The sequence below is a fragment of the Centruroides sculpturatus genome, unplaced genomic scaffold (genome assembly GCF_000671375.1).
Source record: "Centruroides sculpturatus isolate CEXI.00-Female unplaced genomic scaffold, Cexi_2.0 scaffold1276, whole genome shotgun sequence".
In the NCBI taxonomy this organism is placed as follows: Eukaryota; Metazoa; Arthropoda; class Arachnida; order Scorpiones; family Buthidae; genus Centruroides; species Centruroides sculpturatus.
In genome coordinates this window covers 207746-230931 of record NW_019385425.1, presented here as the reverse complement: position 1 = coordinate 230931, position 23186 = coordinate 207746, and the positions used below count along the sequence as shown (strand labels likewise).

Genomic DNA, 23186 nt, shown 5'->3' with positions numbered 1-23186 from the left:
TTGGCTCATGTATTTAAGGATTCCTACAACGTGAAATTCTTATAAAGTGGAACGTATCTACCACGTTATAGGGGGTCTACTGTATGTATAGGATGACCCAATATATTTAATGCCATAATATATTTTAAGAATCGAAAATTACATAGTCTAAGAACTATTTAGTGTATTAAATATTTTTAAAAGTAATAGGCTTATTTATAAATTACGGGCAAATCAAATATATAAAGTCTTTCTATTAAGTGATACTTTTCAACTGGTATACCTTAAGAAATCTTAAAGAATGGTCATTCATTAAATAACAATAATCTAATCTTATTTCAAAGTAGTCTTCAAATCATGATTACTACTAAGTTACTTTACACTAAAAAAAAAAAAAACACCGAGTACAATAAAACTTATATTCCTATTAGTGTTGTTATTGTACATTTCTGTATTATGAAGTAAGCAGGAGTTTATAAACTATGCCGTCAACAGCAAACAATTAGAAACAATACCGAACACATGTAGCATCATACAAAATTAATTCGAAACATTTCTGAAGCTTTAGTCATACGTTACGATTTACAACAAATTTTATCTGACATGATTAGATAAAAGAGATTCGATTCGTTCTTGATTAATACAATTAGTATAGAAGACATTAATGTATAAAAGAAAATCGAAAAAGTTTAATATTAAACGAGCGATTTATTTATTGTGACATCGTCACAATGTCAGGGCTGCGACTTTTAATCATATTTTTAATTTACTTAATTTAAAATATGTTCTCCACCTCAAATTAGTAGTGGCTTGTCTCTGTACATCATACTTTTCTTTTAACAAAAGAGTCGCGCCGGTCATCTGTAACATTTTTCATGGAAAAATTTTTGAATTGAAATAACGTTGCTTCCAGTTTGCATTGGAAGTTCGTATGTAGTTAATCGCGGCCTCCTGCCCCTAAGGTTTCCATGTCTGGTCTCGTCTTTCGTCTAAATCCGTTCTTGAGATTAACGAAAGACAGGCAGACGGACGAAATTGGGAATTTATAAGTCTACAATTCTCTCAAATTGCATCCCAATATGAAAAAAATGATTCCAGAAACCATAGTATCCATTATGTGAGAGACAAATCTGTTTTAACAATGACTGTGTGTCGGTCTGGTTTTTATAATCGAGACGTAATTTTATCTGTTTAACTTCGTGATGGCAACTAATGAAGAGAACGCATTAACCAGTTTTTCTTCACAGATGCAGTCAAACATCTTAAAATTCGTTAGAAATATGAACAAAATATCGGTTTTAGGGAAATTTATGAAGGGTAGGAATTTAGAAATGTCAAAATACTGTATAACTAAGATTACATATAGTGATCATCATAGACTAAGTCAATATTCCATTCAAACAGACATACATGTCTTTAAATATGAAATAAACGAGATATAAATGGTTTATCAAACAACTAAAACTGTTTTTTAATGACACCAGAAGTTTAAGGACTAATATATTCAGAGAAGCAAGGAAATTGCGGCGACAGTTTAAAATTTATTTTATTTTCCATTACTTTCAATTAATTAAAATAATGGAAATTAAGATAAACTGTTTATAGAATTTTCTGTTATTATATTACAAAAATTTATATCACGCATAGCATCTGACCGAAAACTAAAGGCATTTACGATGTACACAATGATATTTAATGATTTTATTTTTTAAACTGTACAAAAATCATTTTTACTTAATCGGCTGTTAATATAATAGAGGCAAAAGTATAGCGATCGGTTAAAAAATGACCACCCAGATTTTTAAATTTTTGGATTAGGGACCTCAAAACGCCCATAAATGCAAGAAAAAATTCGGAGGTAATTTCTGTGTGTACGGATGTTAGTGTATGTGGGGGCACGATTTTGTTCACTCTCTTCGAAGCTTAATAACTCCTGTGCTTTTTGTCGAAAATTTCTGGAATTTTGCAGGGATGTTTGTGTATTTGGGGATTGATGCTATTAAATTTTGTGGTTAAAGGTCGAGGGGTGGGGAGATAATGGGAATCGTGTGTATCTGCAGTAGGGTTGGACTTAATGACGATTTTACTCGTTATTAGCAATTACAATTTTTTTTTAAATAAAAATCATTCCTGTCCTCAAAATTAAAGGTTTTTGCCATTTTATAGTAGTTAAAAATATAAAAAGTTTTTAATAAATTATAACAGATGGCGCCATCTAAATTTTAAATGTTGCCCGGAAAGTTGAGCAACTCGTTACTGGTTTTTAAATGTAATTATTACTTGCTTCACAATAATTAAACAGTGCCTCAAAGTTTTGACTTGGAAACATCAAAGCATTTAAAACAATTTAATTCATTTGGACATGTGAGTATTTAACTATTTTCCCCCATCAATTAAAAAAGCAAGTTTATCAAATGAAGAGTTTTACTGTCAAATATATATGGTGTTAATACCCTAAAACTTATTGATCTGATACCGAAAACAGACTATTTCTATTCATATTGTATTTCATTTATCTTTCATCTTTAAAAAAACAAACTATTCAGTACTTACACAAGAAACTTGCACTCATTACCCATAAGATCCTCAAGTCGCTCACTAGTCTTCTAAATTTATTATAATAAAGATTCCATTATAAATAAGCAGTATTATCATTCTTTAATCTCTGATTCTTCATGAAGGATTTTGTAGTTAGGAGATCAATAAAGTTAGCGTTTCCCAACAGCAAAATATGAATGTATTTTATCCCATCTTACTCTATACAACAGAATATCTGATTGAACTAAATGGCTTCTGATAGAGAGAGATGATTAATTCATACTATACAGAAATAATTTTCTGATATTTGTGTAACAAAAATAAAGTTTAAAAGTTACCAAAGTGATATCAAATCTAATAAAGTTTATAAAGATTGTGGCAATTTATTATTTTTTATGGATTCTCTGGTCCTCTTTCGGTTTACTTGTTAGATAACTTTCACCAGCTGCTTTCTTATCGGTGGTGGCCTTGGCCTCAAATGCCATTTATCGAAGACGATAGATTGTAGATTAGTTATTTAATGGAAACAAACGTTGCTTAGATTCATAAGCGATATTTCTAACTGCTATTTATTATTATATTCTTACATAATATCGTTCAATAATAAACCAATATGGTTCAAAAACACAAAAATTACATTACGTCCAATATTTTTGTTTGTACAAATTTTATATTATTATTTCTGCAACTGTCTTCGAAAATGGTATATACCTATTCCAGATTTTAAGAGGAAAGATTAATTGCGGGTTTTCCTTTAAGGATGCGGTATTTTATTTTGTACAATAGATGACTTGTCTTACTTCAATACCTCGTCTAGTCCTCCTTTCCTCTTGTACCAATTAGTATTTATTGTTAAGAAATCAAAATAGAATATATTATGCAATATCCATATTTACAGCATATTGTAATCAAACATATTTTGAATATGATGATGAAAATCATACTAAATTCTTTTCAATTATTATAATGAATTTTTAAGGTTAGGTTAGGTTACAATAGTAACAAATACAAAAACACTTGAGTTTATTTTTCTATCTTTAAAACTCTCATTTAAAAAATATAAACAAGCTTAATTCATAATTCTCTAAGACGGGATGAGAATTGCTACAGTATTGCAACAAATGTCAACGTCATATTAATGACAAAGCCAACACCACAAAGATATATTTTTAGCTATTTACTAAGTTAACATTAAAGTTGACAAGGACTTGAAAATTAGAGTCCTTGTTCTATTGCCAAAATAACTCCTTGGAACAGTTTAATACAGAAATAGCACAAGTCAATTGAATTTACTTCCTGGTGTGATATAATATGAAAGTAAGCTCGACTTTAATATAAACATTTAAAAGAATTATTTCTAAATCACCTCCAAATGAAATATTTAATTCGTTCTATTATAAACTCAACTTTCGAGCAAACTTGGCAAAATAATTTCCTAATTTATTACTAAAACGGATAATTTTATATTATATACTATTTTATATTTTAATAACTGAAATCTAAGGTGAAAATTTCCTTAATGAAAGATTAAAATGAATGAATATGCGATCTTATTTTTGACAGGAGAGCAGAATTAACAATGGCCTTAATGAGTTTAATTGTGCTTATTAAGGGAAGCAACCTGATCCACAATTAAATAAGTTATGTTTAAAGAGCAAATTCGAACTAATTTTCGGATTCGGCAGTCTGAATAGAAGTATCCATGAAAAAATAATTACGAAAGCACGATTAAATTCGAATAAGATTTCATACCGCAGAATCTACAAGTAAATTTTATCATTTATACATTAAATATAATTTTAACAGTTTTATGAATTATCTTTCAGATACCATTTAACAAAATATCTTATAAAACTGAATTTATTGAGAATATATTTAACGCAATCCTTTTCGTGAAATAAAAATTTATACGAAATCGTCAGAAAAATTATTTTATGATTAATTCATATTAACTTAATAATGGACATTTTAAAAATATTTTATTGCTCTTGTTAATTATTTTCGTAGAGGAAAATGCAAATTTGTAAAGAAATATATGAAATTAAGGAAAAATATCAAAGTAACCGAAATTGCAGTCTAGTCAATTATTTTATATAAAACAAAAAATATTCTCGGAAAATTCCTACAAACATTTCTTGTAAATAAACAAAATCTTCACACTCGACGACGAAACAATGTAATTTCTAGGTAATAAACATACGGTATAATGAATGAAAAATATAAATATCACTCACAAAACAAAAAATCCGGCTCATACATAAAAAGTGAAAGGAAAACAAACATTTTCAATTGCCTTGAGCAACCATCTTCATGTTAAAAGAACGGATTTGGAAACGGAAGAAGAAATGGAACTTGTTTTCTTTTTAATCTACAAGCTGAATTCTTGCTTTTGTGAATGATATTTAATGAAATTTCTACATAAAATATGTTTACAGTTGAAACATTTTGTTTTTATAAACTCACAGACATCTCTGTATAGTGAAATGTTAACAGAAAAGTAAATTGGTTCACTTAACATCACCTACAATAAGCAATTACTGTATTAATATGCTGAAAATATGTTAAGCACTTTCAGACAAACAGATGAAATATTGAAAATGGCTTCCGTTTACCTAATTACAGATTTTTTAGAACATTAAATGCAACAAAATGGATTCTATTTCGAAGCCTTCCAGTTTTCTATAAAGCTTTTTTCTTTCTCAAGGTTCTAGCACCAAACACGAAGTTTCATTCAATGCTAGAATCTTGAAAACTTTTAACTAACTTCTATAATTCAAGCTTAAATTATTTAATAGATTCTGTTGGAGTGTGTACAAAAACATCACACAATCTATTTATTTTAATAATCTTGAAATTTATTGCAGGTTTATTTTATGACAAATGTACAAACATTAAGCAAAATATTTCACATTTCAAATCAAAACAGTGATGATTTAAAAACATGTTAACCTTGCCATTGTGATGTCTTAGTATTGAGATTAAAAGTACTTAAAATAATGACGTTGAAAATTCAAATAATTACAAAAACATAATAATCTACCTAAAAAATAGAAAAATTAACATAAATTTCTTAAGATTCAAATACATACGTAATATAGTCCTTAAATGAATCGTAAATTATGTTTATAGCATAGAAATATCCAAAACTTAACTGAGTAGAAATTAGTTTTAACTGTTTATATGAAAGATAATTGCAGAGAAACGTTTAGAGCTTCCATTACTAGCATTTATTGTAATTAAAGTTCATTTATTCTAAATGAATAAATTAAGAGAAAGGCATCTATAGAAATTTTAGAAAGATTATTAATGATTACCTTGAAAAAAAAAATTTGCTGACAAATATTTTAACCTGTTTTTAATCATTTGTATATATTATATACTGAACGTTATATTTAAAAGTTTAATATTTAATTCTAAATATACTGTTACTGAAATTATTAAAAATGTTATTTATAAAGTGATTTTATATGTTACTTTATATATAATTATTATTCACGTGTATATGGTAATTAGTCCCATAAGAGTGATTCAATAAAAAGTTAACAATACTAGTTTTTCTAGCTACGACTTAAGAATAGAAAATATTGCATTCATTCATACGTTTCTAATAAGACCATTTTTTAAATAGTTTTATCGAATTTAAGGAAAAAAAAATTCATTTATTATTATATAAAATAATCCTACGTTGTTAAGAATCAACTGCTCATTAAATTTAAACAAAAATTAAGTCAAATAATTTGGGTAAATTATAATTTTCTTTACATTAAAATTTTTATTATGAAGTAAGATATTTTTTTATTATTGGGAAATAATTAAAAATTTTTAAGAAATTTTTGAATTTTACTCAAGAAATAAACATTTAACAACACTTTATTGCAATTAATGTTTTAATTATATTGTATATTTTATCATCATCTGAACACTTACAATTTCATTATCAAATAAAACCATCTGTGGAAAGCGTTACTGTTAAAAAGGTATAGTTTTGCACAAATTCATATAACTGTAATAATCAATTAATTTATTAATTTAATAAATAATTTTGATGATATATTACAATATATTACTGATATACTGAAAATTGGGTTTAAATGGAAATATTAAAAAAGTATTTGAAAACATATGTTTATAGAAAAATTGGACTCTGATAGTCTTGTAACAGAAGGAAATTTTGAAGGTTGCAATGTATCCCATTGTGTTATGAGGTTCAAGGAAGATAACCAGATTTAAATAAAAAAATAAAAGCTGAAAGTATGCAATTATATAACAAGATTCTTGATTCTTGTAAGGAAATGCAAATAATTTTTGGATTGTGTGTGGGGTGTATATTTGTGTTTTAAATAAAAACAAAGTCTGGTCTGCTCAAGTTTGGTTTAACATAAAGCTGCAGTTTAAACAATAAGAAAATTATATATAATTAAAACTCAATTATGCATCAGAGATTCTTAAAAGATGATAAAATTAAAGCCATTATTATTAATTATTGAAAAATAACAAATCACTAGATTTTTAAAACTATTTCATTTAATATATTTATATACTATATAATAAATTTTATATATATTCGTTGCATGACTACATATAAAATTCATATACGTAAAATAAAAATTTAACATCCGAAATTTTAATCTATTAATAAAATTTGCCAAATTTTTATATATTTTCGTATATAAATCGAGTAATCCGTTATAAATTTTACTTTTCCCACAGTGAATTTTACGATATAAAATTAATGCAATAATGAAGTTTTATAGAGAAATATAAAAATTTAATGCGTTAATATATATATATATCATTGTTTATTAAATAAGATATAAAAACATGCATTCTTACCGAAGTATCTCAACGTCTCTTCGATAACGTCAGGACTCAGATCAAGGTCCTCGTCGACTGGAAGAACAGGAGTCTGAATAAACCAGTCTTCGTTTTCGTAACCTACAAGTAAATACCAAACATTAATGCACAATTGTGCATTGCTTTAAACCTAGATTATTTTTTTACAAGGCACATCGAGAACAAGATTATCTACTGCGTACAGAGGATGTGGAGGAGCGTCAACCACCATTTTGTAGGTCATCGACACAAACCGGTCAATACTAAAAGCTAGGCAGGAACTGTCGTCGGTCTAAGAAAGTAAAATGCATTGGAAATTCGTCATCAATTAATAATATTCGAGAAGACCGTTCTCTCGTGAACATTTTATCACCACCTGCTTCAGAAATCATCGTAAATTTTGAACGTAATCAATGATTGAAAGCTGCGTCATCGGAATTTTTCGACGTCCCAACGAATTTTTGCAAGAGAAACTATTTTAAGAATTAAATTATTAATAATCCGTAATAAAACGAGAGAACTGCATTGCGGAAGCGTATAAATAAAATATAAAATCATCTTAGGAATCACATTTTACATTTATTTCACTTAAAAAAATACATGTAAGCTAGTATAATGTACACAAATGTCTTCGAGACAACTGCATAAAGATGCTATCTTCGACACGGCATGTATACACAATGGAACGGTAGAATTTTATAGTTATTATATCCATATGTAAGAATTCTTGGCACTAATCTTACCTCAGAATGGACGGATAAGGTTACCTAAACAAAAGGAAACTGTTTAAAAAAACAATAGCGGAAACGAGACAAAACATAGTCGCATCCAACAGGGAGAAAGCTTATAACAGTTGCCTACATCCCGCTTTGCCAGGAAGGAGAGAGATTTGCTTTACGTCATAAATCGATAGGCTGCGTCTCGACGATACAAAGCTGAACTATTTATTTACTGCAATACAAACGAAAATAAAACACAAATATCTGAACGAAATACGTGCCTTCCACTCTAACAAGGTTTGCGTCACATTCCTTTATCGTTTTAGTCTATTGTTTTAATAAAACACATCAAACTGAATTCCGTATTAAATCAACGTAAATAATGATGCAACCTTTACTATTTTTTCCTAATTATAACTGATTACATTATTATTAGCCGGACGAATTTTAATTAATAGTTTGAGACTATCAATTCGCTATTTTCTTATTTAATATTAGCATAAAAGGAAGCAGCAGCGAATTAACATTAGCGGTAAATCAATAGTAATTACGATTAATTCAAAAAATTAAACTGCATGTTAATTTATATACGTATTTATTATAATGTATTTTGCATGCATGCATATATAAACTTAATATACTATTACATTATATTGAATTTTTTAAGAAAGGAAAACATTCGTTCAACTTCAACACGAAATAAAATGCTTCATTAAGTATGATTGATCCGAATATAAATTCGGTAAAATGTGTAGACAACTAAAAGCATTCTCAATTTAAAATATCAGATTTTATTCAGAAGTAAATATTTAATATTCTTAAGAGTTCTTTCATCGCTTTACAATAAAATGCTTTAACAGCAGTTAACCTATTGTTGTAGTGTTTATTATAGATTATATTTAAAATCAGACATGACTGCAACTGATCAGTTACTATTGTGTAAACTTAACATAAGAAACATCATGAATAGTAAAGTTGTATTTGATAATACTGCAAGTATTTAATTATTTTCATGCAATATAGAAGTGATATATAGCCTATAACTTTATAATACTGTATGCAAACGTGACTACTTCAGCACAATTTCACACAAACTGCACGTTTTTGCACGTTCAAATTATATTTTCAGTAAATCCGTATGGCCGAGAAGATAGGTGGCGGCATACTGGTATGGGGCCCCCAGGGTCACCCCAGGAAGTTTTCGGGGATGGTCCGTCAGGATATGTGGATTCTGTCCCTCATTACACGGCCCCATCAGTGGCACGTTATCTTATAGACAAAAAGGGCAACCCCACCAACATTGGGGTTCCAAATCAAAATATTTCCCCTAACACATTCCGAAGAAAAATGCCTTACAATACTGTACATGGGGCTTCCTAATTCAAATTCGCCTGGGTCCCATGAAGTTATAATGCACCACTGGGCCGCACCAAAATGAGCTTGCTGTAAAGGCTCTTTTAATGCTTACAAGGCGGAGAGAATTTTTATTTAAAAGTAAACCGATTTTTTAAAGTAACACCAGTGATATGTTGATAAAAGAATAATCTTGTAAAAAGCAAATTTTGATAAATGTTATTTGATATTTCAAGTTTTGACAAATCCAGAAATCTTTTTCTATAAAGCTAGTGACAACTGACATATAATAGCGTTACTTAAAATACAAACTTGTGTATATAAGTAAAATCGAATTTAGTTCTTTTTCTAGGAAATATTTTCCATTCAATTAACAATACTAATTACAAAGTAAATAATAATTGACCAGGAATACGAAATTAAATTTCAATTCGAAAGGGAATTCTCGTTTTGTATGCAAATTTCTCCTTCATTATTCTATCCATCACAACAATTTGATATAATAATTCGGAGAAACGATATGAAATATAGAATTCTATAATTTTATTAAAACATTTATTTAATAGCATTCATATTTTTAACGATAAAACCGAATTAAAATAAGCGAAAAATAGAGTATTTTTATTTCAGTTTTAAATTATTATAACAACATACCGTTACAATTTATGTGATAAAAGAATTTTATAATATTACAATAAATATTTAAAAGTTTTATTCCACAAATTCACCGAAAACATTTTAATGTCATGTTTATATATAGATGCTACACATTCTGAATGAATTTATACAGTCGAGTCCACTTAACAAAGCATCGGATAAGAGCACTCTCCTATGTTCCCGACGTATTATACTAGCCACACCCATTAACACAGCAATCCATTTAAACAAGCATGTAGACCGAAGTTTTAACGTAGCAGTCCGCACAAGGGAACACTATTCTAAAGATTTATAAGGGTATCTAATCTTACAGTACTGTACATCACCTCTCAGGACACATGGCGACAGGGCTCTCAACACTATGGTGTAGGTGTAAGTTATGTGGAAATTTGATGAAACCTTCCATTAGCCAGTTTTCTACTAAACATTTCTTACAGAATCATCATAAACAAGTTTTATTGGATACACATGAAAAGCAATGACATATTTAAAAAGGCGTCATAAATTAATTGAAAACATATGCTCTCCATCTCAAAATTAGTAGTGGCTTACCCCTGTACATCATACTTTTCCTTTAACAATGGAGTCATGCCGATCATTAACACTTTTCGGGAGAAAATTTTTGAATTCAAATAATTTCTGGTTTGCATTGGAAGTTCGTATATAGTTAATCGGGCCTCCTGCCCCTAAGGTTTCCATATCAAGTTTCATCTTTCATATAGATAACTCCGTTGTCGAGATTAAGGAAAGACCGTAGGAATTTATAGGTCTACGATTTTTTCAAATTGCAGCCCAAATATATTTATGAACAAACAGCGCACATGACATACATCCTCATCTCGAGGGGATAAGGCAAGAAGTGATTAGCGATAAGATTTTGTAGGTCACGCGACTTTACTTATTTGTTTTTATATTTTATGTCCCATTAGAGAACATTTAGAAATTTTGGAGCGAGGACGTTCACATTTTCAACTAGATTTCCTACTGTATTTTCGGGAAGTGACATATACTGTATTCACTTAATTATTCGATAGAACAATAAAATCGATGAAATAACAACGGAAACCAATGTGTAAGTACAGTAAAATTATGTGATAATGAATTTTTAACATTTCCAAGTGTGTTATAAGTTACATAGAGCATCTTAGAGACATGAAAAAGTGGAGAAAATCCAATATCATTAACAGTCCTTTGAGTGATCTCGTTACTTCTGATAAAGGAGCGTAATGCATTTATCCTGATGATGCTCTCTTAAATACGTACAGTCGAGCCCGCTTATTCTTATGTCTACACAAGAAATATAACATACTACTGTCGAATTATAAGAAACTCAAGAAGTTGTCAACGATGCTCATTTGCTAAAGATTTAGAAATCAAAGTTCTTTTCCAGATCAAACATTCGAATATTCGATCTGGCAACGTGTTAGGCATTTCCATTTATAGCATAGATATTTGCTATTATCACATTTTAAATTGGACTAATTAAAATAATTTTATCAATTTTATGGAATTGTATTTAATTTTCTAATACTGGTTACATTTATTAAAAAAGCTTAATTTTATATCTAGGCTAAACAGTGAAAAATGCTATACATATTGTATAAGTAAATTAAAAATTTTCCATATAATAAACGTTCCGACACTATATACAGTATACAGACTTAAATTATTTTCAAGAAGTCAGAATTCAATGTCTAATACTCGCTGGTCAAGCAGGCTTTCGTGTTTGCACACCGTAAGAACATTAATGAATTGTAATGATAATGTTTCGGGAAAATTTCCTATAGGCCACTCCCGCACAATTATTCTAATTTCTCTATCTAAACCTCTAACGTAAAAGATAACTAAGTCAATACTAGAATGATTTTTAAGAAGATTAATAATACTATTGCTCCGATTTATGGAAATATATTGATTTGAGTGGAGGTAAAACACGATTAAAGATTTTTTTTTAATTTACAACAAACAAAAAAATCAATTTACACGAACCTTCAAGTAAAGAGAAGGACAAAGAAGATTTACACAAAATGCCACAGTTCCCATGAATCTTTTCCCACCACGAAAGTAGATCTTTTCTCACAGGAAATAATTTATGCTTCTCATATAAACAGGGCGTCTTACTAAAAATCTTTGAACCTGTTCGTGATAGTTACAAACTTACGTATCATGATTCAAGTGTCTTTTTATACACAGCAAAAAATTCGAGGATGAAAATTATATTTTCATAAATATAAATTTGATCCTTAAGTCAAAGATAATATCCATGATTATCTTTGTCGTCTAATTTTTATACGATGCGTGAATTTTTCGAAATGTATTAAATTCGAAAGTTCCTTTTCATTTTAATGCAGCATAACACTTCAATGGTTTCTATAATCTTAAACTAATATCGTTTTAGCTGACGTTAAATTTGAGGAAGAATAATAAAATATCTCTTTATTAATAACTCTTTATTTCAGAAACATTACTTAAAACATAACACAGTAAAACCTGTTCAAAACGGAAACCTTCAAACCAGAAAAAATATTCAGTAACGTGCCAGTCCGACTTACAAAGGTTTTATTATAATCATATTTTTTTTAAATACAATGCCAAATCGAAAATTAAATACTAAAACGCTAGAAAATTTATTACATTTGCATGTGTAAGTTTTATCAAATTAATTTTTGACCTTTAAAAGAAGTAAAAAGATGCGGATGAAATATAATCTGAAGCTACCTGTTTAGACGACAATTGTTTCTTATAAAAGATTTAGCTCTTTTCGAACTACGGTCAGCCTCAATTTAGTCCATTAAGGAGGACCTGACCCACAACGGGATCGACCAACGTGGGAGAGAAATAAGGAAAAATGTTGGCACGAACTACTCTAAATTGTATAGGATTCTTTTCTCTCCTTTTTTTTATTTTAAAAACATTTTTATAAAATTTTCAAAATTTACTTTACTTTATAATATATATAAATTTAAATAGCAATGTATATGCAATAAAATTCTATAATAAGATACTTTTTATTCAAGTGTCTTTATAAACGGTAAATCGAAAATTGCGTAGCATTTTTAAATTGCAGAATTTAATATTATAACACTTGATAGCTGTTAATAAATTTAACTAATTTCAGTGCTTTGTATTTGACTGCATGAACATTTAATTCTTTCTAGACTGCATAATATCAAAACACTTACTAAAACACCTTTTCTTGCAGCCGACGCTTTATTATAACGACTTTCAAACGTTTTCGATCTTATTAAAAGACCTTTCTCAAGAAAATAAAATTAATAACTGTTTTTTAAATCTTTCGAACTCGCTTATAAGCGAGTTCGAAAGATTTAAAAAACAGTTATTCGTACTAAGCGTTCGATTTACGATTATGTCGTTTATTTTGTTACTTAGTTAATTTTATTTTCTTGAGAAAGGTCTTTTAATAAGATCGAAAACGTTTGAAAGTCGTTATAATAAAGCGTCGGCTGCAAGAAAAGGTGTTTTAGTAAGTGTTATGAACATTTAATTTTTGTTTTCCCGATTATACTATCGTCGCTTGATATATGGATACAAGACAAAAGTGGGTTTTTAGATTCACAAAATTTGAGGCCGTCTCATCTGAAAATTATCGATTTCGATGATAAAAGTAAACTAAATATATCAAATAATATGCTACAATTTTTAAGTTTAAAATTTGCCTAAGTGAATTTTCTTCCAATTTATTCGGCACAGAAATATCGATAGAAAAATTCGCTGAAATAAGATAATAACGGAATTATAAAGCAAAAATTAATGCATTATCACAGTTTTATAATTACCATGCAAATTAAGTGTCAGTTTGAATAACTCCTCGAGCTTTAAAAGAAAAAAATAGTTGTACGGCATTTTTAACAAATTACACATTCATCTTGAAAAAGTTAATAAGTTCAATAATACTTAAGCATTTTCCACACAAAAAAACAAGTTAAAAAAATCCAACAAAGAGTTGCTTAACTTTCCGGCAACATTTAAAACTGTGTGTGACGCGATCTGTTACGATATTTTATTATTAAAAACTTTTTATATTTTTAACTATTATAAAAAATGGCAAAAATTTTAATTTTGAGGGTAGGGATAAGTTTTATAAAAAATTTTTAAATGCGAACAACAAGTAAAATGTTCATTAAGTCCGACCCTATGGAGATACACACAACCCTCATTATCTACCCATCCCCTCCTCCTTTAATCGCCAAAATGAAATGGCATTAATCCCCCGATAAACCTCCCTGCAAAATTTCAGAAATTTTCGACAAAAAGCACAGGTGTTATTAAGCTTCAAATAGGGTGAACAAAATCGTGCCCCCCCCACACTAACATACATACATACAGAAATTACTCCCTTTTTTTGCATTTTTCGGTGTTTCAAGGTCCCGAATCTAAAAACATAAAACTCTGGGAATGTCATTTTTTTAACCTATCGCTATCCTTTTCCACTGTTATGTACAGGGGAGGTGCTAAAGTAGGTATACAGTTGAGAATCTCAGAAATACAAATGTTTGGTGTTCATTATTATTATTTTTATTATCTTTTATCAGTTCGTTTTCCTTATTTGTGATTTAATTTGTACATAAAAATGTTTTTCTTCTATTTTCTCCCTGTATGTTTTTCCATAATAACAACTGTATACCTAATTTTGAATTTCCTGTATAACAGCCGGGAAAGTAAAAATGCTAATTAGCATACGAGACAACTTCATATACTCCATGCAGTATCCAGCAAAAGAAAAATGTTACCTTTCATAATCGTAACATGATCCTTGATGATGAGAAATAACTAAAAATATTATTTTAGGTTTAGTCAATGTTTACCATCAAATTTTAAAACATTCTTAAACTATATTATTTTTAGAAAATTTTGCGATTTAAAATACGGAAACACGCCAATTGTCTTGCCGCATCCTATATTTTATTGGGATGCAATTTGAAAAATTGTAGACCTATAAATTCCCACTGTCGTCCGTCTACCTGTCTATCCTTAATCTCGAAAATGGAGTTAGATGAAAGCCGAGACCAGATATGAAAAGATTAGGGGCAGAAGGTCCCGATTAACTGTGTACGAAATTTCGATGCAAACAGGGTCACGTTATTTCAATTCAAAAATTTTCCCCCATAGAGCTAGATGATGGCATGACTATTGTTAAAGGAAAAGTATGGTGTACAGGGGCAAAACTTACTAATTTAAAATGGAGAGCATATATTTTAAATTAAATCAATTTTTTAAAAATATTAAAAATTGCAGCCTGGCATTGCGACGATTTCAGAATAAATAGTTGCTCCTTATTACAGTTTTATCATTTATTTTATATATGACTTCATTCACAGGTGACTTGTAACACAATTTCAATCCAATCCAGATTTAATGATCATTTAATTAACGCATCAAGACTGTGTGGTTGCACAATTACGCTCAATAAGTATTAACCTTGACACTCAGCATGAGTAAGATATAGGGAATGAAGTCCCCTCAAATTATCCATGATAAATTATGAAGATTGGAATCAGCTTGGAGCGAAGATCCTCAACAGCCTTACTGCGTATTGCAAAAGACGACCACCATGATAAACTGAACAGAATAAAACTGATAACTATTGCCAAAAGCCATAAATGCACCACCTGACTTAAACGGAGTTAATTTACACATGCATTAACTCTTTTTATTCTATTATGACGAGCCAAACAAAGTCACAGCTTTGCTAAAGCGATTAATATGATATGCTTTACATAAAGCTATCGCAATTATCATTCATTTTAAATTTCTAAAACTGAATTTTATGTAAACGTAATGTATTATTTTAGTTACGAATATAGTTAATATGAGAGTAAAAAAAATAATATTTTTAAATATACGTCTAAAAATAATTTAATAATAACAAGCAATTATTTATTGTGACATGGTCACAAATTCGGGGTGCAATTTTTAATTTAATTTAAAATATTCGCTCTCCATCTTAAATTAGTACTGTAGTATCGTGCCCCTGTACATCATACTTTTCCCGCTAGCAATAGTGTCTTGCCGGTCATCTATCTAGCACCTTTTAGGGGAAATTTTTCAATTGAAATAACGTGACATCCGGTTTACGTCGGAAGTTCGTATATAGTTAATCAGGACCTCCTTCCCCTAAGTTTTCCATATCTGGTCTTGAATTTCAGTTATCTAACACCATATTCGAGATTAAGGAAAGAGACAAACAGCGGATGGCAGTGGAAATTTATAGTCCTACAATTTTTTTTTTTTCAAATTACAGCCCAATAAAGCAGATCAACTTCATACGTTTATATTTATGTTTGAAGTTAAATGCTCCTGTTTAAATAATTATCAGCTTATTTTGTTCGGTAAAACATTTGAAATTTTGAATACGATGACAAAACATGCAACTATAAAAGATAGGCTATTATCGATTTTTTAATTGATTTCCATTAATTTCCAATTAACAGTGATAGCGTGACTACATTATGTAATGTCTCATAGTAACTACCATGTAAGAGTTTTATTGTATACGTAATATAACTCTTACATCCAATTTTAGTGTTCCCGATAAATCTATAACTTTGGATTTATTTTGAAAGCTTTCGTTAATTCATATGTGTGGATAGAAATGTTAAACAAGCATCATCATAAGTAATAACAGAAGTTTTTCTTTATAAAATAAAAGATAGCATCAATGTTTATCTATGTCTATTTCAGACGAATATCTTAAAAGATTGAAATAAATGAAAATTTTGATTTTTTTTGAAGTTATTTGAGAGCGAATAACGCAAAGGAAAATTTGTTAGTGTAGGCTAAATTCAATATTCTACTATATTATTTAAAATAATTAAATTTTTTAATGATCTGCTCTAATTTGATTTATTCGACATAAAATTAATTTGAAAAATTCTTTATGTAATTACACTGGAATATAAAAAATTGTTTTCATGAATAAATCAATGGATATTAAATTTTAAATTACCATTTAAATGTAGGAGTATAGTCATTAAAATCCATACACGTATCATCATTGAAGTTCTAATATGTTAAATTTCTTTCATTATCAGTTTGAAGTTTCTATCGTAGAAACATTTAATTTGACAATTAAAAATTGCCGGGCTGTAATTTTTAATCATTATTTTTATAATTTGTTTAAAATATATGCTCTCCATCTCAAATTAGTACTATCTTGCTCCTGTACATCATACTTTCCTGTTAGCAATTGAGTCACGCCTGTCATCTATTTTCTAACTCCTTTCAGGGGAAATTTTTGAATTGAAATAACGTGACTTCCAGTTTGCATCGAAAATTCATATATAGTTAATTGGAGCCTTCTGTCCCTAATCTTTCCATATCTGGTCTTGGCTTTCATCTATGTAACTCCATTCTCAAGATTAACGAAGGACAGACAAACAGACAACAGCAGAAATTTAAAGGTCTACAATTTTTTCAAATTGTAGCCCAATAATAGCTATATCTATCTAATATTAAGCTGTTAAACTTAAAATAGATCAACCATGTTTACTAGTAAGAATAATTTAATCCAATTATTTTTTATAAAGCAATGTCCATATGTGAAATAGTAATGTTTTTCTTTTAAGAAACTAAATTAGTCATAAATTAATGAATAGCTTCCCATTATAAATTTCATAAAATGATTTAAATTGACTTAAAGGCTAAAATAATAATAATAATACATCCCTTTTCTCTCATGTTTTAAAATAAATACTAAATTTAGTAAAAATTACTCTAATATTTTTTGTAATGCTTTACAGAATGTGGATATAGAGAACCATATGTGGTTAACTGTGAAATCATCTTTTTCTTCAAGAAACGGGATTTGAAAATTGGACCAATCAAAAATTTGCTATTTTATGTAACCATTTGAAATTTTACATATCTGTTTATGGTCCCAAATAAAATGAGTTGAATATAATAAGAATGTTCTATTACTGAAAAACTAAAATTTAGAGTGAACTGCTTATGGTTCTAAACCCATAAGCATGGACATTTGCAGAAAATTTTCCATGGAGGACAAAGCTTGATAAATAAGTACATCAATAAATTTTTTATTTATTGAATTTTTTGGGGTTTTTTCACAAGTAGATTATAGAATACAGCATCAAAATGCCCCATGGTCCAGGATGTAAGGTTACTTATATCATTCACTTTTACTATTAAAATTTGTGAAATTTTTTACTTAATTCCAATGAGAGGTAAGTGCCTTGTTTGTTTGCCCAATGCAAATACACATGCCTACAAAATATTATTACAATCTATAAACTATGTTAATTGATGTAAATATAGGTCTAAACTACATTAAATAATAAGAATTCACGAAACATTGCTTCTGGAATAATTGAAATTTAAAGAAGTAAAAATTTTTAACCAAAATTTTAAAAAATATGCAGAATTACCTTCCTATATGAAATAGAAGTAAATAATTTCTCCAAATATATGTAACAATAAACACAGACTTAAATAAATCACATAGCTCTTTTTCTTTTCAACTATATTATTAATTACTTTATATAAAAAGTTAGTTAGCATTATCAGTATACACACAAAAAAAAGTGTGCTCTAACATTTTGCATGTAACTATTAATTGAAATAGCAAGTACAATTTGTAAAATATTTCATTGTGAAGAAATATAGTTTAGAGATAGGGAGCTTTGACAGGCTTACAGATAAACATGAACATAAGATTAATTAGTGTGTTTCAAAAAAATTTTGCATAAAATTAAACAAAGCAGTGTGTAGTAAGAGCAAAATTTTGATAAACTCATTTTTTAAGAAGAAAATTTAAACACTGCAATGCTTATTTCTTATTCAATGGTTTTAGTGTATTTATTAAAAAACAGTTTACAGAATTTATACAATTCAATCTGAAAAAAAAAAAACAGTTTTTCATCATTTCTGAAATACAACATTTACTAAAAATAGAAAATATCTTTTTTGAAATAGAGAAAACATCCTGTTGAGTGTGACAAAAACACTTGGATAAAAACTTGAGATACATATCGTCACCTATCAGAAGGTAGAAAAAATTCTCAAACTTCAAAGGTGAATCTCATGAGTAATCAGTAGTCAATTGGTAACAATAATTAAATATTTTGCATTTCTCACAATAACAAAGCTGCAACAAATTATGGCCCAAATTACTCATTGATCTGATGATCACAATGACTTTTGGTGACTACAATCCGTTTCAGAACCTACAGAATTTTGTAATGGGTAAAAAATTTCCTTAATAGAGAAGTCAAAAAGCTACTCCCAAAACAGCAAATCACAATGAAACCAAATGATTGCTGGATTTAAATCAGGCTACTTTACCGTTACTATTAATAACTAAATACAGAGTAATTTGGTACTAGAGATTGGCATTAGGCATTTCCTCTTATTAAATTTAATAAGTATAATTAAATTAATATTTATTGAATAATTTAGAACATTCTGGAAGAAAAGAATCGACCTGAAGTAGGATTCAAAGCTGCAACTGCCATTTACCATGCAGTTGTGTTGCCAGTTACGCTATCTGGACCAACATCTGATCCCTCACTTCCAGACATACAGTAATACCTCGACTTGCGCTACCCTGACTTACATGAACCTGGAGTTACGTGATTTTCAAATCTCGTCGATTCGCCTTTTGTTTGAGCGCCACACAACTCTTGATTACTCACTCCCTCCACACTATTGTTCAGTTTATATGTTCGGACATGTCACGCGGAATCGACGCATAGCTACAATTTATTTTGTGTTATTTATTTCTGTGTTTGTTATATCTACGAGACTTGAGAGACTATGTGGTGATTTCTTGTAACCGTGAACGAATTGAAAGACGAGATAAGATTAATGAGAACATTTATTAGCTTACATACATCCGACTTGGATTTTACACAAATTGTGAAATTATACCCCGACTTACGCGAATTCGATTACACTGTAATCGCTCAGTCCCACCTATCGCATAAGTTCGGGGTATTACTGTATTTAATTTAATTAAGCAAATTTAAATCTAGCAATCATTTGGTTTCATTATTAAAATATTAGGCTTTGAAATGTTTTTACAGCAAACCATAGTAAATATAAAGGAGAATGCATCATTAAACAAACTGCATTTTTTTACTTGTTTCAAAATTTCTACAAAATTACACACAAACATACACTTACAACTGATCTGATGATTATATTCATCATACTGCACGTATATAATTATTTTGACATTTAACTACAACATACATAACATGTAAATAAACATTATCTATATTATATTTTTTGTGCTTAGGGGCTTTGTCCATAAATGAAGTCTTTACTGGAAGGTAGGGAGGGGTTATGACAAGTTGAACAAAAAGGGGTTAAACTTCAACAGATATTCATTTTATTTCATTAAACTTTATATGGGTGTACGCATTTTATTATTCATAAAGTGAGAAAAATTTTGAGGGGGTTGAGTTTTGTTGGCTGTCCAAAGAGGGGAGGGGGAGTAAAATGGAGGAAGAGGGAGAGTAAAATGTCAAGAAAAATGCAGACATAACTAGATAGTCTCTTATTTATAGTCATCTAACTCCTTTCGGGGAAAAAATTTTTGAATTGAAATAATATGATTTCCAGTGCAAACTAGAAGTTTGTATATAATTAATTGGAATCTCCTGCATCTAAGCTTTCCATATCTGATCTCAACTTTCATCTGGCTAACTCTATTCTTGTGATTAAGGAAGGACAGACAGACGACAGTGGGAATTTATACGTCTACAATTTTTTCAAAAATTGCAGCCCAATCAATGATCAAGTCTATCAACAGATCTTAACAAGCAAGTGTAAGCAGGAAAGCATGTTGCACATTATCAGGAAGCCCAGCATGCATCAGCAGGAACATGTGCATGTAATGACTAATTATAATACAATAGTATAAACAGACAATATGTATGAAATCTAATTTAGATTGTTTCTGAATTGTGTGACAAGCAGTTAACAATCACAATAAGTATTTAAAAATTTTAATTCATGTTTGATACTTTTGATCTTTATAGATTAAATATCACAAACAAAGCAAACTGTCAAACTGTATTGTTGTTGTTTTAATAAAACAGCATTTATATGCAAATATTTTTATACTTTTCTTACATATATACCATGTGTTTGTGTCTTCTAGTGTTGACTAATAAAATCATAGCAGGCTTGTATTGGGACAATACTATTTGAAGTGTACAGTCAATATACAAAGAGCATCCAGAAAAAGAATGTTTGGTTATAAAAAAGAAAAAAATAATAAAACTTTAATTACTTGGTAATGATAGGAAAAGAGTAGAAGACCAGTTACTTTTCTACATAGTCATCATTACAATTAAATCATTTTTCATAGCATAACTCTAGTTATTGGATTCCTTTGTCATAAATTTCCATTGCCAATTCCTTTGGCCAGTTAGTGACAGCTTTTTTCACCTCTCATCCATTCCAAATCCACCCAAAAACTCTCTTGGTTTGGGAAAGAAGTGAAAGTCACAGGGAGCCAGGCTAGGACTGTATGGTGAGTGATTGAAAGCATCCAAGCCAAATTTATGAAGCACAGCTTGAGTGACTGCAATAGAGTGTGTTGCACATTATCTCCCTTGATTAAACATTAACAGCATTTTCCCACACTTGATTCCTTCATAATGTGATCACCACCATTTGTTTATGAATTTCTATAGGACAAACTGTTTTTGCATATAAAAATGAATAACACTTTGCACTTGGCAGGATTTTTGAACCCTTGGCGAAACATTAACAATATTTCTGCCAATATCAAAACTCTACACATGCTAAGCTAACATATTACGGAACAAACTGACTTTGAATTGAAGGCTGTAATTTATCTGTGCAGTGCACTACATGCAAACATTATTTTCTGGATGCCCCTCATATTTGTCATATTTTTTTTATTGCAATGTTAATGAAAACAAGGGAATAAAATCATAAAAGAACTTAACCATTAACATTTATTTCTAAGCATGTGTTAAATCAATAAATAAGAGGTGTGTTAATAAAGTATAATTATTTAGTATGGCAAACTAAATCAAAATTATTAATTGCATATCAATGTTTTTTTAAAGTAATTATTTATTTTGATTCTGATGAAACCGTGTTGTAGTTTACCTTGCTTTTTTGCAGACACACTACGGTGACATTATTCAACACTTGGCAGATTATTCACCACTTTATTCAGTTGGGTGAATAATCTGCCAAGTGTGCCCAACTGAGTAAAGTGGAGAATAATGTCACCGTAGTGTGTCTGTAAAAAAGCAAAGTAATTATTTCTTAATAAATTTAGTTTGATATTTGACACTTTATTATCAAATACATGTATCTAATGCTGAGAAAAGAACAAAATCCAGTTTATTACTTTCATTAGTATTTTAGTTTGTCTTTTGATGTGTGCTTCTTACATTTTGTTAGAGTACTAAATTGGGAAAATCACATACAATTAGTGATGAACTAATTATACCAACAAGAAGTGAAGTAATATACACTATTACATAACATTGGATGCTTTACAAGCCAGCATCCAATGTTATCAAAAAAATTCCTTTGACCAATAATACAGTCAAGAATAGATGAAATGATTTAAGATGTTGAAAACCCAGTTGTCTACACAGATTGATGAGTTATCTTTGCCAGGAAATGAAGCTTTACTAATAGTATATGTATGATTCATAAAAAAAGAAAAAAAAATTGATAAGAATTACTATTTGCTAAAAATTTGCAAATTAATACTAAATCAATATTTCATGCAGTGAAAGATTTTTTTTATAGAAAAAGAAATTTCCAAACAATATCTTGTCAGTTGCTATTGATGGTGTTCCAGCAATGATAAGCCACTAAAGGGTTTTCTTGCAAATTGAAAAAAAAAGCAGTGCCAAATGTATTCACTGTACACTAATCATTCATCATCAACACTTAGTTATCAAAAATCTGAGTGAATGCTTACATAGATCATTATTAAAGTGATATATAAATGAGTTGGAAGAACCATAAACTGAGGAGATGGATCAGTCGGAGTCATAACTTGTGCGTACCTACTCCATAGTTTTGATTTAATATATACTAAATTTTAATGTTTTCTAATAAATAATTACTGAT

At 29.1% G+C, this 23186-nt stretch overlaps 1 protein-coding gene across 1 annotated transcript in view; it reads right to left on the bottom strand.

The window, feature by feature from the left end:
* Positions 1 to 7245: 7245 nt before the first annotated feature.
* Positions 7246 to 23186, bottom strand: part of LOC111638861 — a gene marked incomplete at its 5' end in the record, with an annotated part of 28097 nt that continues 12156 nt past the window's right edge. The window contains one exon of the mRNA XM_023384624.1: positions 7246 to 7452. Within this exon, the coding sequence (XP_023240392.1) occupies positions 7310 to 7452 (143 nt within the window). The remainder of the gene's footprint in view (positions 7453 to 23186) is intronic.